This window comes from Galeopterus variegatus, unplaced genomic scaffold (genome assembly GCF_000696425.1).
Source record: "Galeopterus variegatus unplaced genomic scaffold, G_variegatus-3.0.2 Scaffold1839, whole genome shotgun sequence".
Classification (NCBI taxonomy): Eukaryota; Metazoa; Chordata; class Mammalia; order Dermoptera; family Cynocephalidae; genus Galeopterus; species Galeopterus variegatus.
In genome coordinates this window covers 121,459-144,928 of record NW_007727950.1, presented here as the reverse complement: position 1 = coordinate 144,928, position 23,470 = coordinate 121,459, and the positions used below count along the sequence as shown (strand labels likewise).

The following is a 23,470-nucleotide window of genomic DNA, read 5'->3' as shown; positions in this document are numbered from 1 at the left end:
TCATGTCGTCTGCAAACAGGGACAATTTGACTTCATTTTTTCCAATGTGGATGCCCTTTATTTTTCTCTGGCTATTACTTCCAATTCTGTGTTAAATGGGAGTGGTGATAGTGGGCATCCTTGTCTTGTTCCTGTATCATTAAGGATGATATTGGCAGTGGGTTTGTCATATATGTTTTTTATTGTGTTGAGATGCTTTCCTTCTATACCTAATTTGTTGAGAGTCTTTATCATGAAGGGGTGTTGAATTTTGTCAAATGCTTTTCCTGTATCCATTGAGATTATCATATGGTTTTGCCCTTGATTTTGTTGTTGTGGTGTATCACATTTATTGACTTATTTATGTTGAATCATCCTTCATCTCTGGGATTAATCCCACTAGATCATGGTGTATAATCTTTTTGATGTGTTTCTGTATTCCATTTGCTAATATTTTATTGAGGATTTTTACATCTATGTTCATCAATTATATCAGCCTATAGTTTTCTTTTTTTGTTGTATGTTTGTCTGGTTTTGGTATCAGGGTAATTACTGGCCTCATAGAATAAGTTTGGAAGAATGGCTTCTATTTTAATTTTTTGGAATAGTTTAAAGAGAATTGGTGTTTATTTCTCTGTCAAGGTTCGGTAGAATTCGGCAGTAAAGCCATCCAGTCCTGGGCTTTTCTTTCTTGGGAGACTGCTGATTACTTATTGCTTGTTATTGGTCTGTTCAGGTTTTCTATGTCTTCTTGGTTCAATCTTGGTAATTTGTGTGTGTAGAGAAATTTATCCATTTCCTCCCAGTTTTCAAATTTGTTGTTGTATAGTTGTTTTTAATAGTCTCTAATGATTCTTTGTATTTCTGTGGTATCAGTTGTAATGTCTCCTCTTTCATTTCTGATTTTTTTTATTTGGGTCTTCTCTCTTTTTTAGTTAGCCTTGCTAATGGTTTATCTATTTTGATTATCTTCTTATAAAACCAAATTTTGTTTCATTGATCTTTTGTGTCGTTTTTTTAGGTTTCTATTTCATTTAGTTTTGCTCTGATCTTAATTATATCTTTTCATCTACTAATTTTGGGGTTAAATTGTTCTTGTTTTCCTGGTTCTTTCAGGTGTAGCATTAGGTTGTTTATTTAAAAACTTTCTATTCTTTTGATGTAAGTGTTTATTGTGATAAACTTCCTTCTTAGTACTGCTCTTGCAGTATCCCACAGGTTTTGGTATGGTGTGTCTTTATTTTCATTAGTGTTAGGAAATTTTTTATTTCCTGTTTAATTTCTTCTTGGACTCATGAGTCATTCAGGAGCATGTGGTTTAATTTCAACGCGTTTGTATAGTTTACAGAATTTCATTTGTTATTAATTTCTAGTTTTAATCCATTGTTGTCTGAAAAGATACTTGAAATGATTTCAATTTTTTAAAATTTGTTGTGACGTGATTTGTGACCTAACATGTGCTTTAGTATCAGTTGTAATGTCTCCTCTTTCATTTCTGATTTTTTTTATTTGGGTCTTCTCTCTTTTTTAGTTAGCCTTGCTAATGGTTTATCTATTTTGATTATCTTCTTATAAAACCAAATTTTGTTTCATTGATCTTTTGTGTCGTTTTTTTAGGTTTCTATTTCATTTAGTTTTGCTCTGATCTTAATTATATCTTTTCATCTACTAATTTTGGGGTTAAATTGTTCTTGTTTTCCTGGTTCTTTCAGGTGTAGCATTAGGTTGTTTATTTAAAAACTTTCTATTCTTTTGATGTAAGTGTTTATTGTGATAAACTTCCTTCTTAGTACTGCTCTTGCAGTATCCCACAGGTTTTGGTATGGTGTGTCTTTATTTTCATTAGTGTTAGGAAATTTTTTATTTCCTGTTTAATTTCTTCTTGGACTCATGAGTCATTCAGGAGCATGTGGTTTAATTTCAACGCGTTTGTATAGTTTACAGAATTTCATTTGTTATTAATTTCTAGTTTTAATCCATTGTTGTCTGAAAAGATACTTGAAATGATTTCAATTTTTTAAAATTTGTTGTGACGTGATTTGTGACCTAACATGTGCTTTATCCTGGTGAATGTTCTATGTGCTAATGAGAAGATTGTATATTCTGCAGTTGTTCAATGACATATTCTGTAGATATGTACCAGTTCAAATTGGTCTAAAGTGTAGCTTAAATCCTGTATTCCTCTGTTGATTTGTTGCCTAGATGATTTGTCCAATGCTGAGAGAGGTGTGTTCAGGTCCCCAACTATTATTGTATTGGGGTCTATCTCTTACTTTAGGTCTAATAGTATTTGCTTTATACATCTGCATGCTCCAGTGTTGGGTGCATATTATATTTATGATTGTTATATCTTCTCACTGAACAGATCCCTTTATCATTATATAATGGACTCCTTTGTCTCTTTTTATGGTTTTTGGCTTAAAGTCTGTTTTACCTGATATAAGAATAGCTACTCCTGCTCAATTTTGGTTTCCATTTGCATTGTATATCTTTTTCCATCCCTCTGCTATTAGTCTGCATGCATCTTTACTGGAGAGATTTGTCTCTTGAAGACAACATATAGTTGGGTCTCACTTTTTAATCCAGTCCAGACTGTTTCTTTTGAATGGGGAATTTAATCTATTTACATTTAGGGTTGTTATTGAGAGGTACTGTCTTACTCTTGTCATTTAATTGCTTTTCCTACTGTTGATTTAAATATCTTTTGTGCCTTTCTTTCTCTTTTATTGTCCTCTGTTTTGGTTGTTTTTGTATTGTTTTGTCTTGTTTTGTTCTTTGAGGTGGTATGGTACAGTTTCTTTCTCTTTCTCATTTTGGTATCTGCTCTTTCAGTAGCATTTGTTCTTTCTAGTGTATTCATGGTGGTGATTTTTGTTTTGGGGGTTCCATGTACAAGACTTCCTTAAGGATTTCTTGTAGAGCTGTTTGTTTGATGGTGAACTCACACAGCTTCTGTTTGTCTTGGAAATACACTATTTCCCCTTCACTTCTGATGATAGCCTTTCTGGGAAAAGTATCCTTGGTTGGCAGTTTTTTTTCTTTTAGTACTTTGCATATATCATCCTATTCTCTTGTGGCCTGTAGAATTTCTGTTGAGAAGTCTGCTGTTAGTCTGATGCAGCTTCCCTCATACGTGACCGGATGCTTTTCCTTTACAGTTTTTAGGATTCTCTCTGTCTTTGACTTTTGACAGTTTGACTACAGTGTGTCTTGGGGAGGACCTTTTGGGTTGAATCTGTTTGGGACCTTTGGGCCTTTTGGATCTGGAAGTCCATATCTCTACCAATATCCAGGAAGTTTTCTTCTATTATTTCATTGAATGACTGAATGACTGAATGTTTTCAATGCCTTTTCCTTTCTCCTCCCCCTCTGGAACACACATGATTCGAACGTTTGTGGGCTTAGGGTGGTCTGCTAGATAAGGAATCTCTTCATTTTTAAAAATTCTTTTTTCTTTTTCCTTTTTTTTTTTTTTTTTGTCTGCTTTGGTTATTTCAAGAAGACTGTCCTCAATATCAGAAATTCTTTCCTCCACTTGCTCTAGCCTGCTGCTTACACTCTCAATTATAGTTTTTATTTCATTGAATGAAAGCAGTTCCAAGAGTTCAGCTACTTTCCTTTTTGTGGAATTTATCTCTTTGTAAATTTCATCCTTCAAGTCTTGGATTGTTTTTCTTCTTTCATTATGTAGTCTGAGTCTTTCTGTATCTCACTGAGCTTGTTTAATACTATAAATCAAAATTCCTTTTTAGTCATTTAAAGGGTTTCCTGCTCTCTGGGGTCTGGTACTTGAGAACTACTGTATTCCTTTGGTGGTTTTATAGTTCCTTGCTTTTTTCATATTTCTAGTCTCTCTACATTGATTTCTAGTCATTTAGTTGAATGGTTGCTTCTATTACTCTGAAGTGGGCTTTGATGAGAGAGATTTCCCACTGTAGATGTGTTTTATATTGATTATTGAGTAGGGTGTATTAGTACTGGTTCTGGGTTGACTCAGAAGTGTAGTCTCTGTGTGGGTACTTCTGCCATATTCAATGTTGAAGTTGTGTGTGAGTGCCTCTGTGGTGTAGTCATTGGGGTACTTAGTGATTTCTTGTTGAGGTTAGTTGGGATGTTTAGGATATGGGCTGGCTCTCGACATCTTGGGCTAAATGTCTGTGTTCCTTTTCACTCTTTGGCTGGGGTGAGTGAGCCTAAGTTGACTTGTTGCCTCCCCTGCTAGTGTCCTGGGACTCTGATGAGTGCATGGGGTATACTGAATCTCTTCAGCTTGAATGAGTAACCCTGGGCAAGGTTTCTCTTTCCTTATTCCTATAGGCCAAGGTTTCTCCTGGGTTCTTGCTTTCCTTGGTCAGGGGCTGAGTTGATGGTGGCTGGGAATTTTCTTCTTTATGCTATTTGGCTATCCTGGACTTCTGTATTCTCCAGTTTTTTGTGTGTGTGACTTTCCCTGGGTGAAGGCAGTCGTGCTCACTGCACACATGTGAAATTCCCCCTGTGAATGGTGTCACTGGGGTGTGGTCTGCACTAGCTTATTTCTTTCTGGTGTCTCTGTGACCCTTGTGTCAATGTATGGTGACAATGATGGGTCCTGCCCTCATCTGAGTGGTGCAGTGGCAGTGATAGTGGTGATAGTGGTGTGTGTGGCTACCAGTGGCAGAAGCAGTGGTGCAGGCAATAGCAGTCAGGATCCCATACCCAGCTAGGCTGGCTGCTTCAGTGTTGGCAAGGAGTCATTCCCGCTGTCGGTCTGGCTGATGTTGCAGCCTGGGTGGGGGTTCTGCACCCAGTCCATCTGGCTATGGTAGCAGCAGCCACACTGCATGCAACTATGGTGAGGGTCCCGCACATAGCAAGGCCAGCTGGTGAGGTGGTTTGGGCAGTGGTCTCATGCACAGCTGGTCTGGCCAGTGAGGTGGCATGGATGGCATGGAAGGTCCCTGGCGATGGCTGCTGTACTGCAGGTGGCAGCAGAGGGTCCAACCCCCCAATGTGGTAGATACTTCTTAAGTGTTAGCAAGTGTTCTCACACCCAGCTGGTCGTGCTGGTGTGATGGCTGTGGTGGCAGCAGCACACTGCATACAACTGTGGCAGGGGGACCTGCCAGAAGCTGAGCTTCTTGTTGAGGCTGCTTGGGCAGGGGTCCGATGTGTGTTTGGTCTGGCTCGTGTGGTGGTATAGACAGCTGCTAGCAAAGGCTGATGCACTTCAGGTGGCTGTAGCAGGGGACCTGCACATGGCTGGTGCAGCAGTGTGGGCAAGAATCCTGTGCATGTGTCCTGGTCAGAGCCGCTCTTATAGACTGTTTCTCAGGGCGAGGCCAGGGAAGGTGTGGAGCTGAAGCAGGAAGCTGTGAGCATCCAAGTCCATGATTTCTCCCTGGCTGTCTCTGTGTTCAGGGCTGACTCAGTTAAAGCCCAGGCTGGGTACGGTTAGAACCCACTTTCATAGCCACCTGCAAGTAGAAAGAACAATCCCAGGGCTTTGATTCTCTCTTGCTTATTCTTCCGCTTCTCAGGCTTAGGCAAATAATAGCAAAAAATCTAGGATGAAGGTCAATTCTTCCTCTTTCTCAAATAATATAAATTCCTTTGAGGGACTGTAACTCTTTTTAATTTTGGTGAAAATTCTGTATATTGCTGTAATCATTTGTTTAAGATTTGGAAGCTTTGTAAAACTATTAAAATAGAGTTCTGGAAGGTTGATGCTCTAGTGTGCAAAGAACTTGAATGGTGAGTTGACAAGAAGCAGGAGAAATGAATGGAGCGTGTTACCTTAAAGCCAGAAGGGGTTTATTTCTTACTGAGCACAGTAAGAGATAGAACCTACCCTAAAATTAGCAGCAGTACTAATAGAAGGAGGAGAAGGAGAGAAGAGGTGGGAGGCACAGAAAGAGAAGATGTGATGGCTCACAAATGGATGTGAAAAGGTGGGGATTTTAGGCACCTGGTGCCAAAATGAGTAAGAGCAGAGCAGCAGAACATGGAACTGGCAGGTTGATGTATCCTCCGATTCCAGCGGAGTCTTTGGGGACACACTGTGAGGCACCTTCTTGTCTAGGGCTATGGACCAGGAATGACCAAAGAGAGATAAAGCCACGTGCAGAGCAAGATAGAAGCAGGGCACAAAGTCCATGCCTGGAGGTAATTCTAGGAAGCAAAGGGGGATGTGAAATTCTTGGAATTGTACCAATTAAAATTAAATCTCATAGCATTTGAAAATGATTGTTTATTATCCCCTTTCCATTATCAAACCCAGACAGCAAGGAGGCAATAAAAAGAGTTGGGCTGCTTCATGTTTAATCAGTCCACCCAATCTGTAGCTAAATTCTGGTTAAAATAAGAAATCTCTAGAAACTTTATTTCTATACATATGTGCTTACATTCTTTTCCTCTTATTCTTGTCCATTAAAAAAAATTCCTTTTGAAAATTACCAACTTTGTCTCTGCTGTGTCATGATGACAGAGGGCCAAGAACCTAGAAAGAGCCAGGAAACCTGCAACAATAAAAGTGTGCAAACTAGATGGGCTGGGTTAGCATCAGATAGTTGGCCACTCCACCACAGGGCCATGCCTTACAGGTAGAATGCTACTAGGTGGTCCTTATATGGGACCAACATGGAAATTCATTGAATGCGTGTCACCAAGCAGTAAATCAACACATCAGGCAAGGATGCTTGGTTTCATTAGTAAAGACTATTTGGCATTTGTTTTTTAGGTCTTGAGCACCTTATTCTTTAAAAATATTAAATGATTTTGATAATAAAATGAGCAGTGGCAAGGAGGAAAATCTGGGCAGTCCTTTGGGCAATTAAGCGACTGGGCAGAAATTATCTTTTGAGAGCATTATCACATGTAATATAGGATGAAATGAAAATGGAATATGAGAATGATTAGGGAAGCACCTAAGTGCTAGCCTGCCTTGCAGATTTCAGACTAGCCAACATTTATGTCTTATATACATTTATTTACATATTTATTAATATCTATTATATACCATATATTTATGCCTTAAATATTTCATATATGCATATATATTTTTATACACATATAATACATATATTTTATATACAGAGATTTATTATATATAATATGTATATATACAAGAGTACTTCAAAAAATTCATGGAAAGATTCATTTTACCTTTCAATTTTATGTTTCCACAAATTTTTGCCGTACCTTTTTATATCTATCTACCTATGTCTACCTATTTCTATCTATCTGACATATACATACTCAAATCCTATGGGTTCTGTTTTTCTGGAGGACCCTGACTAACATGGGGAGGCAGATGACCGTAGTGCCTTTGGTTAACCACAACCTGTAGGAACAAGACATAAAAACAAGTACTTCTATATCTTTGAGTCTCTTTCCTTCCCAGAATAATGCAGTGTAAGTCTTTAAACCTGTGGATTTTCTACAACTATTTGTTAAGACCGAATCCAGAGAGCAAATGAGTCCTTGTAGGAAGTGGAGGGAGGTGTTTTGGGGGTGGATTAGTAATAGGGTGATTTAGAGGAGTTTCTAGACCGGTCTTGAAACTTTCAAAGGATATAAAGGCTTTCAAAGGACAGAAAGACTTTCAAAGGAAAAAAAGACTTTCAAAGGATAGAAACTTTAGGTTTGAGAGCCATTACTACACAATTACAAAAGTAAGTGGGAATTTTTAAAGTGGTAACTTATTCAAGGCACTAAATTAAAAAGCTCATTTTCATTGTGTGTGTGTGTGTGTGTGTAATCGAGGCCAATCCATGTATGCAATTTTCTTATTAAAATAAATGGATATTAAATAACCTATTTTTTGTTATCAGTTACTAATGAATAATGTTTGTTTCTTTTTCTAACCCTGTGATATAGTTGTAGATATTTATAACTGTTGACCCTGAAAAACCTGTGTTGTGGTGTTGGCCCAGAGAAGATGAACATATGTGCCTGGGTTACTTGAGTACAGACAGTTCAGTGCAGCACATTCAGAAGGCACATATGCCAATTTTTCATTCTGCTAATGGCAGATGCCACAGATAAGAGGAAGAAAATAAAATGGAAGACAAAATCATGACAATCTAAATAGCTGCTTTATTCCAACAAAGAAATATCTGTAGCTCAAATGTTACTAGCCTCTATCTATAGATGACCAGGATATAATTATAGTCCATGGTTAACTTTGTTGTCATTAACTAATTAATTAATGCAATAAATTTGTATTGAGTGGTAGAAACTCTTCTGGGCACTGGAAATAAATCTGTAAACCAAATAGGGCTTCTTCTTAAAGGGCAGTATTTACCCATAAAGGCGAATGGGTGATTGAGAGAAATTACGCACTATGAAAAAAAATCACTATTTTTCTAGGAGTGCAAAAAATAACAAAAAGAGCATCTAAGATTATTTCAAACTTGCCTTATAAAGTATTCATTAAAATAATAATTCATGTAATTTAGCAGAATAACTTTATAGCCTTTCCTCTAAATTTGAGGTTATCTCTCCTATGAAGCACCCTCTCTGACTGTCCCTCTTTTTCCCTGTGCTCTCATGATACTCTGCAACTACCGCTCACTACAGTGTACAGGGGCAGACATCCAGTAGCTAGCAGCATGGCCACTGGAGCTAGGCTATCCAAGTCCCAGCTCTGCACTTAATATTTGGGTAATGTATGCAATTTCCCAATGCCTCATCTGTAAAGTGGAGATTAGAATACTACCTACCACAGGATTGTTGTGAAGAATTAAATGAGTTAATGGATGTTAAATGTTTAGAGCTATGTTTAACACAGAGTAAGCAAATTTCAAGTGTTAGCTACTATTAGTAGAGCATGAGCTATATCAATGGCACTTATTTTTATGATTTTTTTCTCTTTCTTGGCTTGTGTGCCCCCTGAGAGTTCAAGCTGTGTCCTAATTATCCCACATTCTCCTACTTTCCCTCAGTATCTAAAGGTACTAGTATGAGGCAGAACATGTTAAACTTTTTGTAAAACTTCATGAGATATTTTTTAAAATAGTGGTGCACAAAAAATACATTTTTAAGTTCAATAGTCACTCCAAGACTACTTCATTCCACACCCATGATTTTTATCCTAGGACACGAAGTGATGGAATAAAAAAAGTTTGCTATCTTGACTTTAATTTTATTTACATTGATCTTATTTACATATGTACCAATGGTCCCACCTATTATTGTTATGTTTGCTCAGTGGTTGTCTGTACCAGTCTGCATTCCCATCTACTTTTAGATATTTTATGGTCTTTTTAGGTTTGGGGGGTTTAGTTAAACAGAACAATAATTCTTTATCTTCCCAGTATTTGCTCTATAGATACTATCTATTGATACTGAGTTTCAGGAGAAAACAATAGATCTACATGATATTCTTGGTGCAAAAGAATTGGGAGTGCCTGGATCCACTGGGGGACATTTTTGGCATTAGCGGATGGTGCTGTAAATCAAAGTTGCTCTGTGGCCTTTTCCCACTTCTACTCTCTGGAGTGGGGTGACACATGGTTGACCACTTCCTTCTCTCAGAAACATGATCTTCACTTGACTATCAAGACAGCACTCTCCTACTTCAGTGGCCGCTCCTTCTCAGTCTCATTTATGAAAAAGTCTCTTCCAGACCTCTAAATATTGCAGTGCCTAGGACTCAGACTTTTGCTCTGTTCTACACACTCTAAAAAAATGATCTCACCCAGGTTACGGCTGTGAACATCACATATGACCTCCTCCGTGAGCTTTCGACTCATATGTTTAACATCATCACTTAGGTATCCTTAAATTAACATGGCCAAACTAGAACTTCCAATCATACTGTCCAAACTCTTATCACACTGACAAAATTATTCTTGCCATAGTATATCCAGTTCAGTTAACAGCATCAACACCCATTTTATTTACTCTTTATCAACATGTATTTAGTTATTTAGACCAGAGTCTTTGTTGCATTTTCCCTTTCCTTCACCTATGATCTATCAGCAAGTTCCGCCATCTTTACTTTCACATATCTTCCAAGCACGAGCAAGACTCTTCACTTCCACTGCTACCACCCAGGTGATAGGACCATCATGCTTCCCAGGGCCTCCCAGATAGTGTCCTGGCTTCCATTTTTACATACCTGTAATCTATTCTCTGCACAACAGCAAGAATAATATTTTTTTAAATGTGAGTTAGATGATACCAAGCCACATTTAAAATCCTTGCACGGGTTCCCATCACCTCCCAACTCTCTATCCTCTCACTTTGTTTTATTTTTCTCATAACCCATATCACTATTTGCAATAATACTGTTTTGTTTTGTTATTGTTGTTGAATAGTTTACTCTGTTACCCTCACTGAAATGAAACTCTATAAAAACAGACTTTTCTTTGTTGTCCTCCTGTCCCTGGAGCACCTAGAAGAGTGTCTGGCAAGTAGTTTGCACTTGTTATACGAATGAAAAAATAAGATTGCTTAACAGAATATTTTAGATCAAGGTTCTCTTAATTGGGAGAAAATATTATGTTCATGGGTTCACATTTTCCATCTATAATTACAGAGTCCTCAATTATTACAGAATATGTGTTGTCATGGTAATGGAAATGGGCTAAATGAGAAGGAATTATGAATGCTGTTGCAAGGTGAGAAGGGCTTCCCATTTGCAAATGCTTGTTCTTTAAAGCTGGACCCAGGAGCATATCACTGTGCTTCACTGGGTTAGGATGCAGCCTGAGGCCAAGGAACTTTCTTTGATTCTGTAAGATATGTTGTCCTGTCTTCCCTATGGTCCTTGTGGATCAAGGCCAGAGGTAATTCCTTATCTGGGTAGTGATTTGAGAATGGGGAAAGCCAAATTCTGGTCTTGGTATCAACCTGGATGTCTTTTTTTCGTGCTCTCCCTTCTTTCCCTCCCTCCCTCCCTCCCTTCCTCCCAATTTTGTACTTAACACCTTCCAACCATGGTTATAACGTTTATAAGCATAAATTTTCAAACTTCACATCTGGAGAAATATAGAAGCTTTGAGGAAATATTGTAAAAGTGAATAACAGTAGTATACTGAAGAAATATCTTTTTTTGTTACTCAAGTGAAAAACCATTGTGAAGGGTTCAAAGTGGCTCTTTTATTTTAACTATTTGATCCTATTGAACCATCAGTTCATGAAATTAGCTTGAGAAGATGCTTAAAAATACCATTGATAGATGGGAGAATTTGTACTCGCGGGTTGTGTTATCAAAAAAATAATAATAACATGGAAAAAATCTATAATTTTATAGTTAATTTACATACCAAATCTCCAATTTAATAACTACATGTTTTGATAATGTGTTATGGGTAAATTCATCCCTAATTTGGTGTATTTACTTAACAGTGATGTGTTTATTACTAATTTGAAGGGAGTATACATCACTACATTTTTCCCTACCATCTATTACTTCTTAACTCAGAATAGGGAATAATTTTGCCCTTTTCTTTTCCTTTTACATCGATTCCTTCATGGCTTCTGATTTCCTTCTCAGGCAGTTTAAAATGCAAACTGAAAAGGTCCACACAACTTTATGCTTTGCAAAATGCATACTTTGAAAAATCGTTTAAAAAAATTTTGTTGATTCTATCTGTTCCTAAATTTCTTTTCAGAGAGGAAGATTAGTAATTTCTCATGTGTTAAAACTCCTCTTTCTCTGTAAAACTGTGACACATTATATAATACTTGGCTGCATCCCAAAAGGGGCAGCCACAAACAATTTAAAAATATAATTTTTAATTGAAATTTTAATGTTAACAAAACCATAAGAAAATAGGAATAAATCCAACAAAGGTTTTCAAGGTAATTGTATCTCCTCAGAAATTATTACACTTATGCATAGGAATTCACAGGCAAGAACGTTCATTGTAGCATTCATTGCAATGATGAAAAATCTGAAAACAACATTAATATCTATTAGTGAAACAGACACGTATTGTGGTGTAATCAAACAAAATGCTGTAGAATATTTAAAATAAATGACTTTGATCTGCATATACAAACATATAAATATTGGGCAAAAATAATAAGTTAAAACAAAGTATGATACCATTTACATACAATTTACAAAATTGTGCAGCAGTATATATGAATTATGGAAGCAAACATATATAGTAAAAGGATGAAGAACTGCACAGGAATCACTGTCAAGAAATTTAATCAAAGTAATGGTTACTTTTCAAGTGTATAGAATCACTGAGGGAAACAGAGAAATCCAACTAGATCTGTAATATTTTTTTCTTTGAAAAAAGATCTGAAGCAAATGAGACAAAATGTTAAAATTTGACAAAGCTAAGTGGTGGGTACAGGGGTGTTTTTAATATTACTCTGTATATTTTTCTGCATGTTTAAATTTTTGATGATATATAAAAGATAACACAAACGACATTTAGTTCTCCTCTCAATCAGCAAATGATCTATTCTCTTTCTTTTTTTATTAAAACATAATTGATTATGCATATTTGTGGGATACAGAGTTGACTATCAATATCTGTGTACAATGTGATGATTAAATCAGGATAATTTTCTGTGAACCTAAAGATATTACAAGTTCAAGACAAATCTTAGACAATGACCACTACATATGTACTGAATGTCAGTTACATGCTCCACATTTTGGAGAAATATTAGGAGATATATTCTGAATTCATACTTTCACAGGTCACTGGTGATCATATGCTGTCCTCTTTCAGGTTAAAATATTGCAACTTACAGTAAAGGGATATATGCTTTGACATGCTTTTCTAGAAATTAACATGAGCTTTACTGAGTTAGTTCTCTCTGGGTGAAGGTAGATAATCTGGGCAAAATAACTAGTTTCCTTTCTTCTAAACTAACTGACACTTAATGGTGAGTGAACCAGCAACTGCAGCCTCTTTAAAAACAAGTTCAACTACTTATTTTTTCTCGTCCATGACAGGAAATTCTCTGTATTACCCAGGCTTCCAAAGGGCTCTCAAGAGAAGTTGGGAAAATCCATAGACCTGCTGAAGTGAGATTGCTGAGACTCTGCAGAAGAGGCTTGAAACTCAGTGTAGTCAGAGCTCCAGGGGGGCAGGGGGGCCACAGCAGTCGTGTCTGGCTGTGTGTGCTGCTCACCTCACCCCCACGCCAAGTCAGTGGCATGCAAACTTTGTTGATGGTGGGCCATACCATATGTGTTTACATATAAATATACAATCAGAACAGAAGTTGCTTAAAATGATACTTGAAGTGATGCAATTTGATATTTTCTATTCCAGCATCTTATACATCAGTAAAAAAATTGCCTATCACAATCCCTTATATTGATTTCACTCCCTGGTGATTAGAAAGTTGTTTATAAATTATTTCTATGACTCTTGTGTTCAAAAGCTCTACATTATGTTAATATACCAAGTTCATTTAGAAATCTTATTATTCTACGCCCAAGGAGAACTTTTTGTATAGAAAATTCTAGTCAATGGAAAATGTTATTTTTAAATCAATAAAGAAACATTACAAGGTAATAGAACATTACAGCAGAATTTTATTTCTTATGTACTTTCTCTCTTATCTCCACCCACCCCCAACTTTGCCTATCTAGAAAAAGTACAACAAAACAAATGTTAAATGAGGTTGTTTATTGTCTAGACAGTAAAATGACAAAGACATAATGACATGAAATAGTATTTTACTTATTATAAATGAAGTGGCAGAGAACAAACCCCAAAAACCTTTGAAAAGATGAGAGGATGGGGCAATAGTAAGAATAACAGTTTTGATTTGTATAAGCATTTAGCTCCATACTTTTAAAGAACCATAGGTATCTGTGGGTAATTCCATGGCTCATCCTAAGCGTAGGTCAGTACCCAAGGTACACTTTGTCAGCTCCTTATGACTACTTTCCCGTCACAATGTCCTAAACTCCAATTTATTTCAGCTAAAAAACTGAGAATAGCATCTGTTTTCCAACAATATCTAGCAATAAGTTTCTGAATGAACTCTCTAGATTATATTGAACTTTCTATTTTTTTTAATTTTTAATTTTAATTTTTATTATTTGTATTTATACATATATATGGGGCACAGAGTTGACTATCTGTATTTGTGTAGATTATGTAATGGTAAAATCAACGTTATTAGCATGTTCATCATTACAAATCATAATTACTTTTTGTGTATCTTAACCCGGTTACTCTCTAACCCCCCCCACTTCCCTTTTCCCACCTCTAGTAACCATAACTTTCTATTTTTTAAAAGCATTTTTTAAAAAAGTAATTGCATTTTATATTTATTATATAGCATATTTCATATGCTAACAGCTTTCCAACTTTTGTAAAGACAGTAGTATTTTCTCTGTATGAGGATGAATTATTTTACTAGTCTGTAATACATTGAAGCAATTAAGGGCTGAGAAACTTGTCTGCCCATTGAAATCACCTGGGAAACTTTTAAAAATACTGAGAGCTGGGACCTACCCCCAGATTCTTCATTAATTAGTATAGGCACACCCTACGGTGTGGGATGTTTTAAAAGCTCTGCAGGTGAATATAATATTGAGCCAAGTGGATATAATATGGAGCTTGCCAGGCTGATGTTAAAACTGCTTTAAATAGCACAGAAACCCGAAGGAAAAACCCCCTGCTCATTAGTCCTTAATATGCCAACACTAGACTTCTCATGTTCTTTGGCTCCATGCCTGTCTTATTCACCATTACATCTCTACCTTAATGTTTTGCACACAGTGGGCATACAAATGAATTATAAACAGAGTGTCAGCAAAGTATTCAGGAATAAAAATTTTCTAAAATATAAACTGAGCTCATGATAAATTTGGAAATATAATTTTTCATGAGTAACTTCTATATATACTTTTCTTGATATTTGTATATTTTTAACCATACAAATAATACATAGTCATTGTACAAAATACAAATTCAGTAAAATAAAAATAGAAATGTAATCCCTTAAATTGCACACCTGAAACATAACTACTACAAACACTAGGTGCACATCTTTCCAGACTATCAATTTATATAAATATATATTTATTTATATATAATATATATAAAATATACATAAAATATAATATATATATAAAATATATATCAATTTATATAAATATAAATATATGCTATTAAATGTATATACTTTTTTAAACAGAGGATCACACTCTATTGACTGCTTTTTTTCAATTAAGTATACATCAAAACATCCCTCCACCCAGCAAATAAATTTATAATAAAATTAATTTCTGATGGTTGCATTAACGAATTTACCAAAATTTATATAATTAACTACCTATCTGTAGAAGATTATGTTATTTACATTTTTGGGTAATTACAAACAGTGATATGATGAATAGTCTCCATCATAAATGTATTTGTCCAAATATTTCCTCATAATAAAAATCAGGAAATGGGTTTGCTAATTTCAAAATTTATACATATTTTTATGGCCTGTGATAAAAAAATTACCAAATAGACCTTCAGAAATTCACTCTAGTGTACCCTTTCACCAGGAGTTAGAAGTTGTCTAAAACACTTACTCAGCAGTGCAGCTAGCTATATTCTTGGCTATAATATTTTTTAAAGTTTACATATAGTAGAATATTATATAAAGGATAATTGATGCAGTTGGAAAATACTCACATTCTTTTTGAGGGTAGATTTTAGTTTGAAGAGATTGAAACTCATAATATGGTATCTCATATTTGAATACGGATGTAAAAATGTCATCAAGTTCTTCCATGTCATTCTGTTTTCAATTGAAAAGGAAATTTTTTATTAGTTCAATTATTTACATAGAAACTCATCTTAGTGCAATATAATAAAAATGTGTTAGCTGGTGTAAATACTTGATAATCTTTAGTAATTCTGATAACTTTTTAAAAAGAATAATACAATACGTTAGGGGCTGGCTTAAAACCAATTGTTACGACAACAGAAAAATCAATGCAATAAATAAATAAAAGTCTTTAATTTTGGATGAGTAACTATAACCTTACCTAAATACTTACTAATTTTAAAAGAGCATTATAAGAGATCAATTATAACACTAAAATTTGTTTCAATATTAAATTGTGGTCAAATATATGTTGCATTTTAATAAAGGAAATAAAATGATAAGTCCGCTTCTTCAGCTTAAGGGTCAGAAGTGGGATGGTCTTAAATAGATAATATTGTTTCTGTGACTAAGAGAGGGAGAATATTCATCTCGGACTTCTTTTTTCTCCCCATAAATATAGAGTAATTATATAGTACTTTATTTCCCTAATCTGAGCATTTGGGGAGAAGACATGTCATATTCAACTGTTCTATTGCTGAGGACATGACCTGTTACAAAGACCAACATTCTTTTAAAATTGTGTTGTGTCACACTATGACTGGGACCAAATCACTCAAGTCACAGATGATTATTGCTGAGATTGGTCAATCAACAAAGTTATGGGGTGAGGAGGGGATTGTGGGACAAAAGTTTCTAATTTAGACTTTTGAAATGATTTCCAAATAAAATTTGGTATATGTCAATACACACAAATTAAATGACTGAATTCTCTTTTTCTTTTCTTCCTTTGCCTGGTCTGTCTTCCCATAGGGTACCCATGGCCTGGAATACCAGAAGGAAGGAAGGAAAGAAGGAAGGAAGGAGGGAGGGAGGGAGGGAGGGAGGGGGGGAGAGAGAGAGAGAGAGAGAGAGAGAGAGAGAGAGAGAGAGAGAATAGAAAGAAATTAAAGAAAGAAAGAAAAAATGCCCCAGGCATGCTGATAGGGGCTGCACTGCCACTAAGGGCGTGACTTGCCAGGCCTACTGCTAAGGGCCCTTCTTCTGCTCATGGAAGGCCAGGCTACACCTATAGCTTCCCTTGCCAGGTCTGGCCTCTGGGAAGATGTCCATGGCCTGGAATACCCAAGGAAAGGAAAGGGAAGGGAAGGGGAGGGGAGGGAAAGGGAGAGAGAAAAAGAAAGAAAGAATGAAATAAAGACCCCCCCAGGGCCCCAGCCATGCCTGCTGATAAGGGCCCCATTGCCACTAAGAGCACACCTGGCCAGGCCTTCTGCTACGGGCCCCCCTTCTTCTAAGGGCAGGCCAGCGTACCTCAACTGCTTCCTTTGCCTGGTGTGGCCTCCCATAGGGCACCCATGGCATGACTGAATTTTTTCAAATTATTTTTGTTACTTCATATTTTCATTTTTTAGAATTATAGGTACAAGTAATAAAGTGTTTCAGACCTCCCAGGATTTTCTGAAAATCCTTCTGAGATGTGTGGAAAGGGGATGAAAAATCTTTTTCTCAACCTATAACTATGTGATGCAGAAGAAAGCATTCCCAAGCATCTACTAAACATTATGGACTATGTGAAGACCTTAGCTCTAGAACATTAAAAAAAAAAAAAAAAAAAAAAAAACAGGAAAGAAGACATAACAAATGTAACAACAAGCTCTGCCTTCAACAAATTCACAATCATGTAATTACACAGGGCCAATGAAGAGTCCTAGACACTATGATAGAAAGTCACTGTGGGTTATGTACAGTGTGGGCAAGAGGGAGGTGCCTCAATTTCCGCAGAGGAAGAACTGGCCAGGGAAGATTTCATGGAGGAGGTGACCTGAATTGAGATTGCCATCCATACAAGGAACATTTTGTAGCGAAGAAACAAACTTCACAAAGGCGCAGAGCTGTCATAAAGCATGACCTGGTTAAGGACTTCGGGTACTTCCATAAGAACACAGAAGAATGAGAGATAAGAAGAAAGTAGATATTTCAAAAAGCGCCTTACATGGCTGATAAGAAGTTTGCAATTCATCATGTAAGCAGTGAGGAGCTGTCTCAGACCTGTAACATTTAACATGGAAACATTTATGTGGGTTAAATTAAACTTATTTATGTTTTAGCATAATTATGATTGCTTATGTGGCTGAATATCGATATTGAATGGAACCTATTCTATAAATGAAGATGTGACAATTTCATATTAGTCATTATTACTCTTGTAATCTTTTCAGGAAGGCTTCAAGAGGAGCAGTGGGGAATAACATTATTGGCAATATGTTTTCTCTTTCTTTATACTAAAACAAAAAATATATATTTTAGCTATATGAGCTGATGAAAGGAATTAAGAAAACATGAAAATCATATCACTAGTTTGTAAATTTTCTTAAATATTTGTTTCAATGTCCATAGCAGCTCTTCATAGCCTATTATTTAGGCACTGTTATTTTTACATGAGGAGATAAATTTACTATTTCTTTTCAAAAGTGTGCAAGATAGTAAGCAGAGATTGTTGTGGCTCAGAGTATTACACTCATGTATAAGTTAGGCATAAAAAGACCTCTGGAATTCCTTCTAGATCTGAGACTTTAAAACTAGCTGAGAATTCAAAGAGCAATTCAAAGAGCAAGAGTTACCACTGGGAATATGAAATTGAATTTTAAATATAAAGTAGCAGTGTCTTCTGAATTAGAAAAACAAAAAAACAAAAAACAACTCACCACGTAGACACAGACATCTAATTTAATTCTATTCTTAGAAAAGAATACAGACACTTTTTAATATTCTAGCCTCCCATAACTAGTTAAATTATATCACTTCTATTTTAAATAACTATATTTCTAGTATTATGTTTGCATATAAGTAAGTGGTATGGAACATAAAACAAATATGTGAAAAACCACAGAAATTTCTCCTAAAAGTAATCCTGACCCCAAATTTCTTCCTAGAAGATAGCCTAACTAAAAAGGTGATTTGAGTAGTTACACTTCTTTTTAAATTATGTTTCAAAGACACAATAAATAAGTATTCTTTCTAAACATTAGCACTAAAATATAAAAAGCCATGAATTAGAATTTTCCACTCTTAAATTGTACAACCCAAATAATACTGAAATTGATACAAGTGTTCAAAAAGAAAGATTAAAATGGAATGGTGTAGTATTTGTTTAGTAATATTCACAACCAACCTAAAATTTTAGTTAATGAATGACTTTATGTGAAATTGAGAGTACAATAAAGTGATAAATTATATTGACATTATTATTTATGTATATTAAAAACTAAGTACATATTCATTATATAAACATATATACATACACATGCACACATGCAGCTATATCTATTTACTGAGAATCTTGTGGAAGGAAAGCATAAAAAAGATTAAGATATGGAACTGAAGGTGGTTAAAAAATAATAAAGCTCTGTACATAGGAAATAAGTACATGACTTTTCCCAGAAGAATTTTTTCAGGAAATAGGGATTGATGAATGTCACATAAGAAAATTATTCATATACATATTTATAAATAACAACTCTGTTTTAATCTGAAAGTGTTATAGATATTTACACATTTTCCTGATAAAAAAAAATTTATCATAAAAAGTATTTTTTCCTAAGAAGAAAACATATGTAAAATATCTGTTTTAAAGATATTTAGAATTATGGACTTCCAGTTTTGGGAAGATAAAGTAGTTGTGCTTATACCTTTTCCTCCCCCTACATAAAATTAAAATTTCCAAGTTTCAATAGAAAAATCACTTTTTATACCGAGAAAGAGGAAGATCTCAAACTAAATGGAAAGAGACATCAATAAATGCCCACACCATGATAACAAAGACCTTAGAATCATCTGTCAAAGGTCTTAAAACAGGGGCCTGCCCTCCACTCTTGGGAGAGTGCGGCACTGTTAGCTCCAAGGCCGCGGGTTCGGATCCTATATAGGGATGGCCGGTGTGCTCACTGGCTGAGTGTGGTGCAGACCACACCATGCCATGGGTTGCGATCCCCTTACTGGTCATAAAAAAAAAAAGGTCTTAACACAGCCATGATAAAAATACTTCAATAAACAATTATAATATCGTTTGAAACAAAACATAGAAAGCCTCAGCTAGAAGACAGAATGTTTCAGCAAAAAAAAATAGGAGGTATAAAGAAGAATCAAATAGGAATTTTAGAACTAAAAGTACAGTAATCAAAATAAAACCTCAGGGATGGGCTCCACAGCAGAAAAGAGAGAACAGAGGAAAGAATCAGTGAACTTGAAGCTAGAACAATAAAAATTACTCAGTCTGAACAACAAACAGAAAATATGCTATAAAAAATAAATAGTGCAACAGGGACCTGTGAGACTATAACAAAAGATTGAATGTTCATCTGATTAGGGCCCCAGGTGGAAAGGAAAGAGTATGGAGATTAAAAAAAAAGAACAAAATAAAATAATGGCTGAAAACATCCTGAATTTGGAAACAGACATAAACCTACTGATTCAAGAAACTGAGCAAAGCACAAACAGGATAACCCAAAGAATCCCATGCCAAGACACATCATAATTAAACTTCAGAAAACTGAAGACAGAGAAAAAATTGTGAAAGAAGTGGGAAAGAAACAAAACTTTACATGTAAGGTAAAAAAAAAAAAAATAGAAAGATAATAGTGGACCTGGAGGTCAGATAAAACTGGTAAATTGTTTGTCAGGTGTTCAGAGAAAATAACTACCAACCTAGAATCTTATGCCCAACAAAAAATATCCTTCAGGAATAAAGCAGAAACGAAAACATTGTCAAATGAAGGAAAAATAAGGAAATCTGCTGCCAGCAGATACACCCTAAAATAAAAAATAAAGAAAATTTCTCTACACAGTAAGGATATAATGAAAGAACACTTGAAACATCAAGAAGATAGACATAATAATTAGAAATATAGGTATATACAGTAGGCTTTCTTCTTTTGAGTTTTCTAAATTATGCTTGATGGTTAAAGCAAAAATTATAACACTGTCTGATGTATTCTAAATGTATGTAGATGAAATATCTAAGATTTTTATATTACAAATGAGAGTGTATAAAGGGAAGTTAAAGGAAGTAAGATTTTAATACTTCACTTAAACTGATAAAATAAGGACACCAGCAGACTGTGATAAGTTATGTGTATATAACATAATACCTAATTTTGCACCAAAAAAAATAGTACAAAGAGCTGGAAAACACCAGAGATAAAGTTGAATGGCGTTCTAAAAAAAAAATTGAAGTAACACACAGGAAGGCAAGGAAAAAAACAAAAAAAGAAAACAGAGAGAAAAATAAAAACAAAAAATAAAGTGACAGCCCTAACATATCAATGATTGCATTAAATGTACATGGTCTAAACACACAGTTAAAAGAAAGAGATAGCTAGAGTGGATTAAGAAACATGACCCAACTATATGTTCTCTTTCAGGAACTCACTTCAAATAAATAAGATAGGCAGGTTGAAAATGAAATGATAAAAAACATGTCATGAAAACATTACAAAAGAAAGCAAGAATGGTTATATTATTATCAAATAAAATAGGCATTAGAGCAAAGAAATTCATAGGAGGCAGAAAAGAACATTATATAATGACAAAAGAGTCAATCCACCAAGAAGACATATTAATCCTAAATATGTATGCACCAAAGAACAAAACTTCAAATTACATTAAGCAAAAACTGACTAAAGGGAGAGACAGACAATTCTACAATGATAGTTGGAGACTTAAAGACCTCACTATCAGCAATTGATAAAAAACATAAATAGAAAATCATCAAGAACATAGAAAAACTCAAACACATCATCCAGTTAATCAACCAGCATCTAATTAATATTCATGATCACTCCATCTAATAACAGCAGCATAGACATGCTTCTCAAGGGCTTGTGGAATTTATACCACAATAGGCCATATCCTGAGATATAAAACGAATGTCAAGAAATTTAAAATAATCTAAATTAATTTAAATTTCTGTGTTTTCTGACAATGGAATCAAACTAGAAATCTATAACAGAAAGATAATAGAAAAATCTCCAAACGACACACTTCCAAGTAATCCATGGGCCAAAGAGGAAGTCTCAGAGGATACCTGTACTCCAATGTTTATTGCAGCTCTATATACAATAGCCAAGAGCTGGAACCAGCCCAAATGTCCCTCATCTGATGAGTGGATAAGGAAACTGTGGTACATCTACACAATGGAATACTACTCTGCTATAAAAAAGAATGAAATACTACCATTCACAACAACATGGATGGACTTAGAGAAAATTATATTAAGTGAAACAAGTCAGGCACAGAAAGAGAAATACCACATGTTCTTACTTATTTGTGAGAGTTAAAAATTAATAAATAAATAAACAGGCAAACAAATAAAGGGTGGGGGGAAGAAGACAGAATAACCACAAAAATTCCTTGAACTATTTAAGCCAAGTGCACAGATATGATGTGAGGTGGGGCGGGGGGGAACTGGTAAAGGGGCATGAAAATCAAGTACAATGTATTTTGAGAAGTAAAATAAAATAAAAATTAAATTAAAAAATACATTAAACTGAATTAAAGTAAAATACGACCCATCAAAGTTTGTGCAACACAGCTAATGTAGGGCTGAGAGGATATTTAATAGCACATTAGAAAAGAGGAAAAGTCTCAAATCAATCATTTAGGCTCTCACTCCAAGAATGTAGAAAAAGAGATTATTAGACTGAAAGCAAGCAGAAGACAGAAAATAACAACAGCAGAAATCAATGAAAGTGAAAATATAAAAGTAGAGAAAAATCAATGTAACAAAGAAGTGTTTCTTTTAAAAGATCAATAAAATTGACAAACCTGAGCAAGAATGACAAAGAAAAAAGGGAGAAGATACAGATTATAAATATCACAAATGAAATAAAGGATATCAATAGAGACCCGCAGACACCAAAAGGAAAATAAAAGTACTATGAACAACTCTATGTACATGAATTTGACAAGCTAGAGGAAATGGACCAATTCCTTAAAAAAAACACAAACTACCATAATACACAATCCCTCTCTATTATATCTAACAACTACATCTGAATCTTCAATTATCTTAAAGTTTAAAATTAAAAGTTTAATTAAGAACAGTGAAACAACCCCCCCCCCCAAAATTCACCCCAAAATAGATATTTATTACATTAAACTAAATTCCTTGAGATGAATAGACATTTACGTAGCAACAACCCTTAAAAGTCGGATTTGCTCCTTGGATGTGAACACTGGGGTATGAACACTGCACATAACGGTATTAAGAGACTGTCTTTAAAAGGATTTTAGGGCAATATCACATAATCGAAATTGGGAAATACTTTACATTATTGGAGTGCAGTGAAAGTATATATGATGTAGGTGTAAAATAAGTCTACACCATGAGCAGACTCAGAGTTTAAGTAGTAATAATAACTACTATATGCTGAGCACTTATAGTGTGCTAGTCTTTATATAATATATCTCTCATTTTTATAACATTCTGCAAGTTACATATTTTTAAAATGTCTACTCTTATAGATATGATAACCATGGTACAAAAATTTCAGTAATACCCCAAATTGCAGAGCTAATAAGTGGTAAAATAAGGATTCTAACTTATGCCTTTACACTTTAAACACACTAACCTTAAAACTACATTCTAATCATGGAGAAAAGAATAAAATCTGAAGTAGTATTTGAGTAAGGTAAAAAATAAACCATGATTCCCTAGTTTCAATATAACCACTGCAATTCTAAACATCATATTCATGTT

At 35.0% G+C, this 23,470-nt stretch overlaps 1 protein-coding gene across 1 annotated transcript in view; it reads right to left on the bottom strand.

The window, feature by feature from the left end:
- Positions 1-23,470, bottom strand: part of LOC103595765 (B-cell scaffold protein with ankyrin repeats-like) — a 168,324-nt gene that overhangs the window by 36,969 nt on the left and 107,885 nt on the right. Inside the window, exon 6 of the mRNA XM_008579230.1 lies at positions 15,579-15,684. Within this exon, the coding sequence (XP_008577452.1) occupies positions 15,579-15,684 (106 nt within the window). The remainder of the gene's footprint in view (positions 1-15,578; positions 15,685-23,470) is intronic.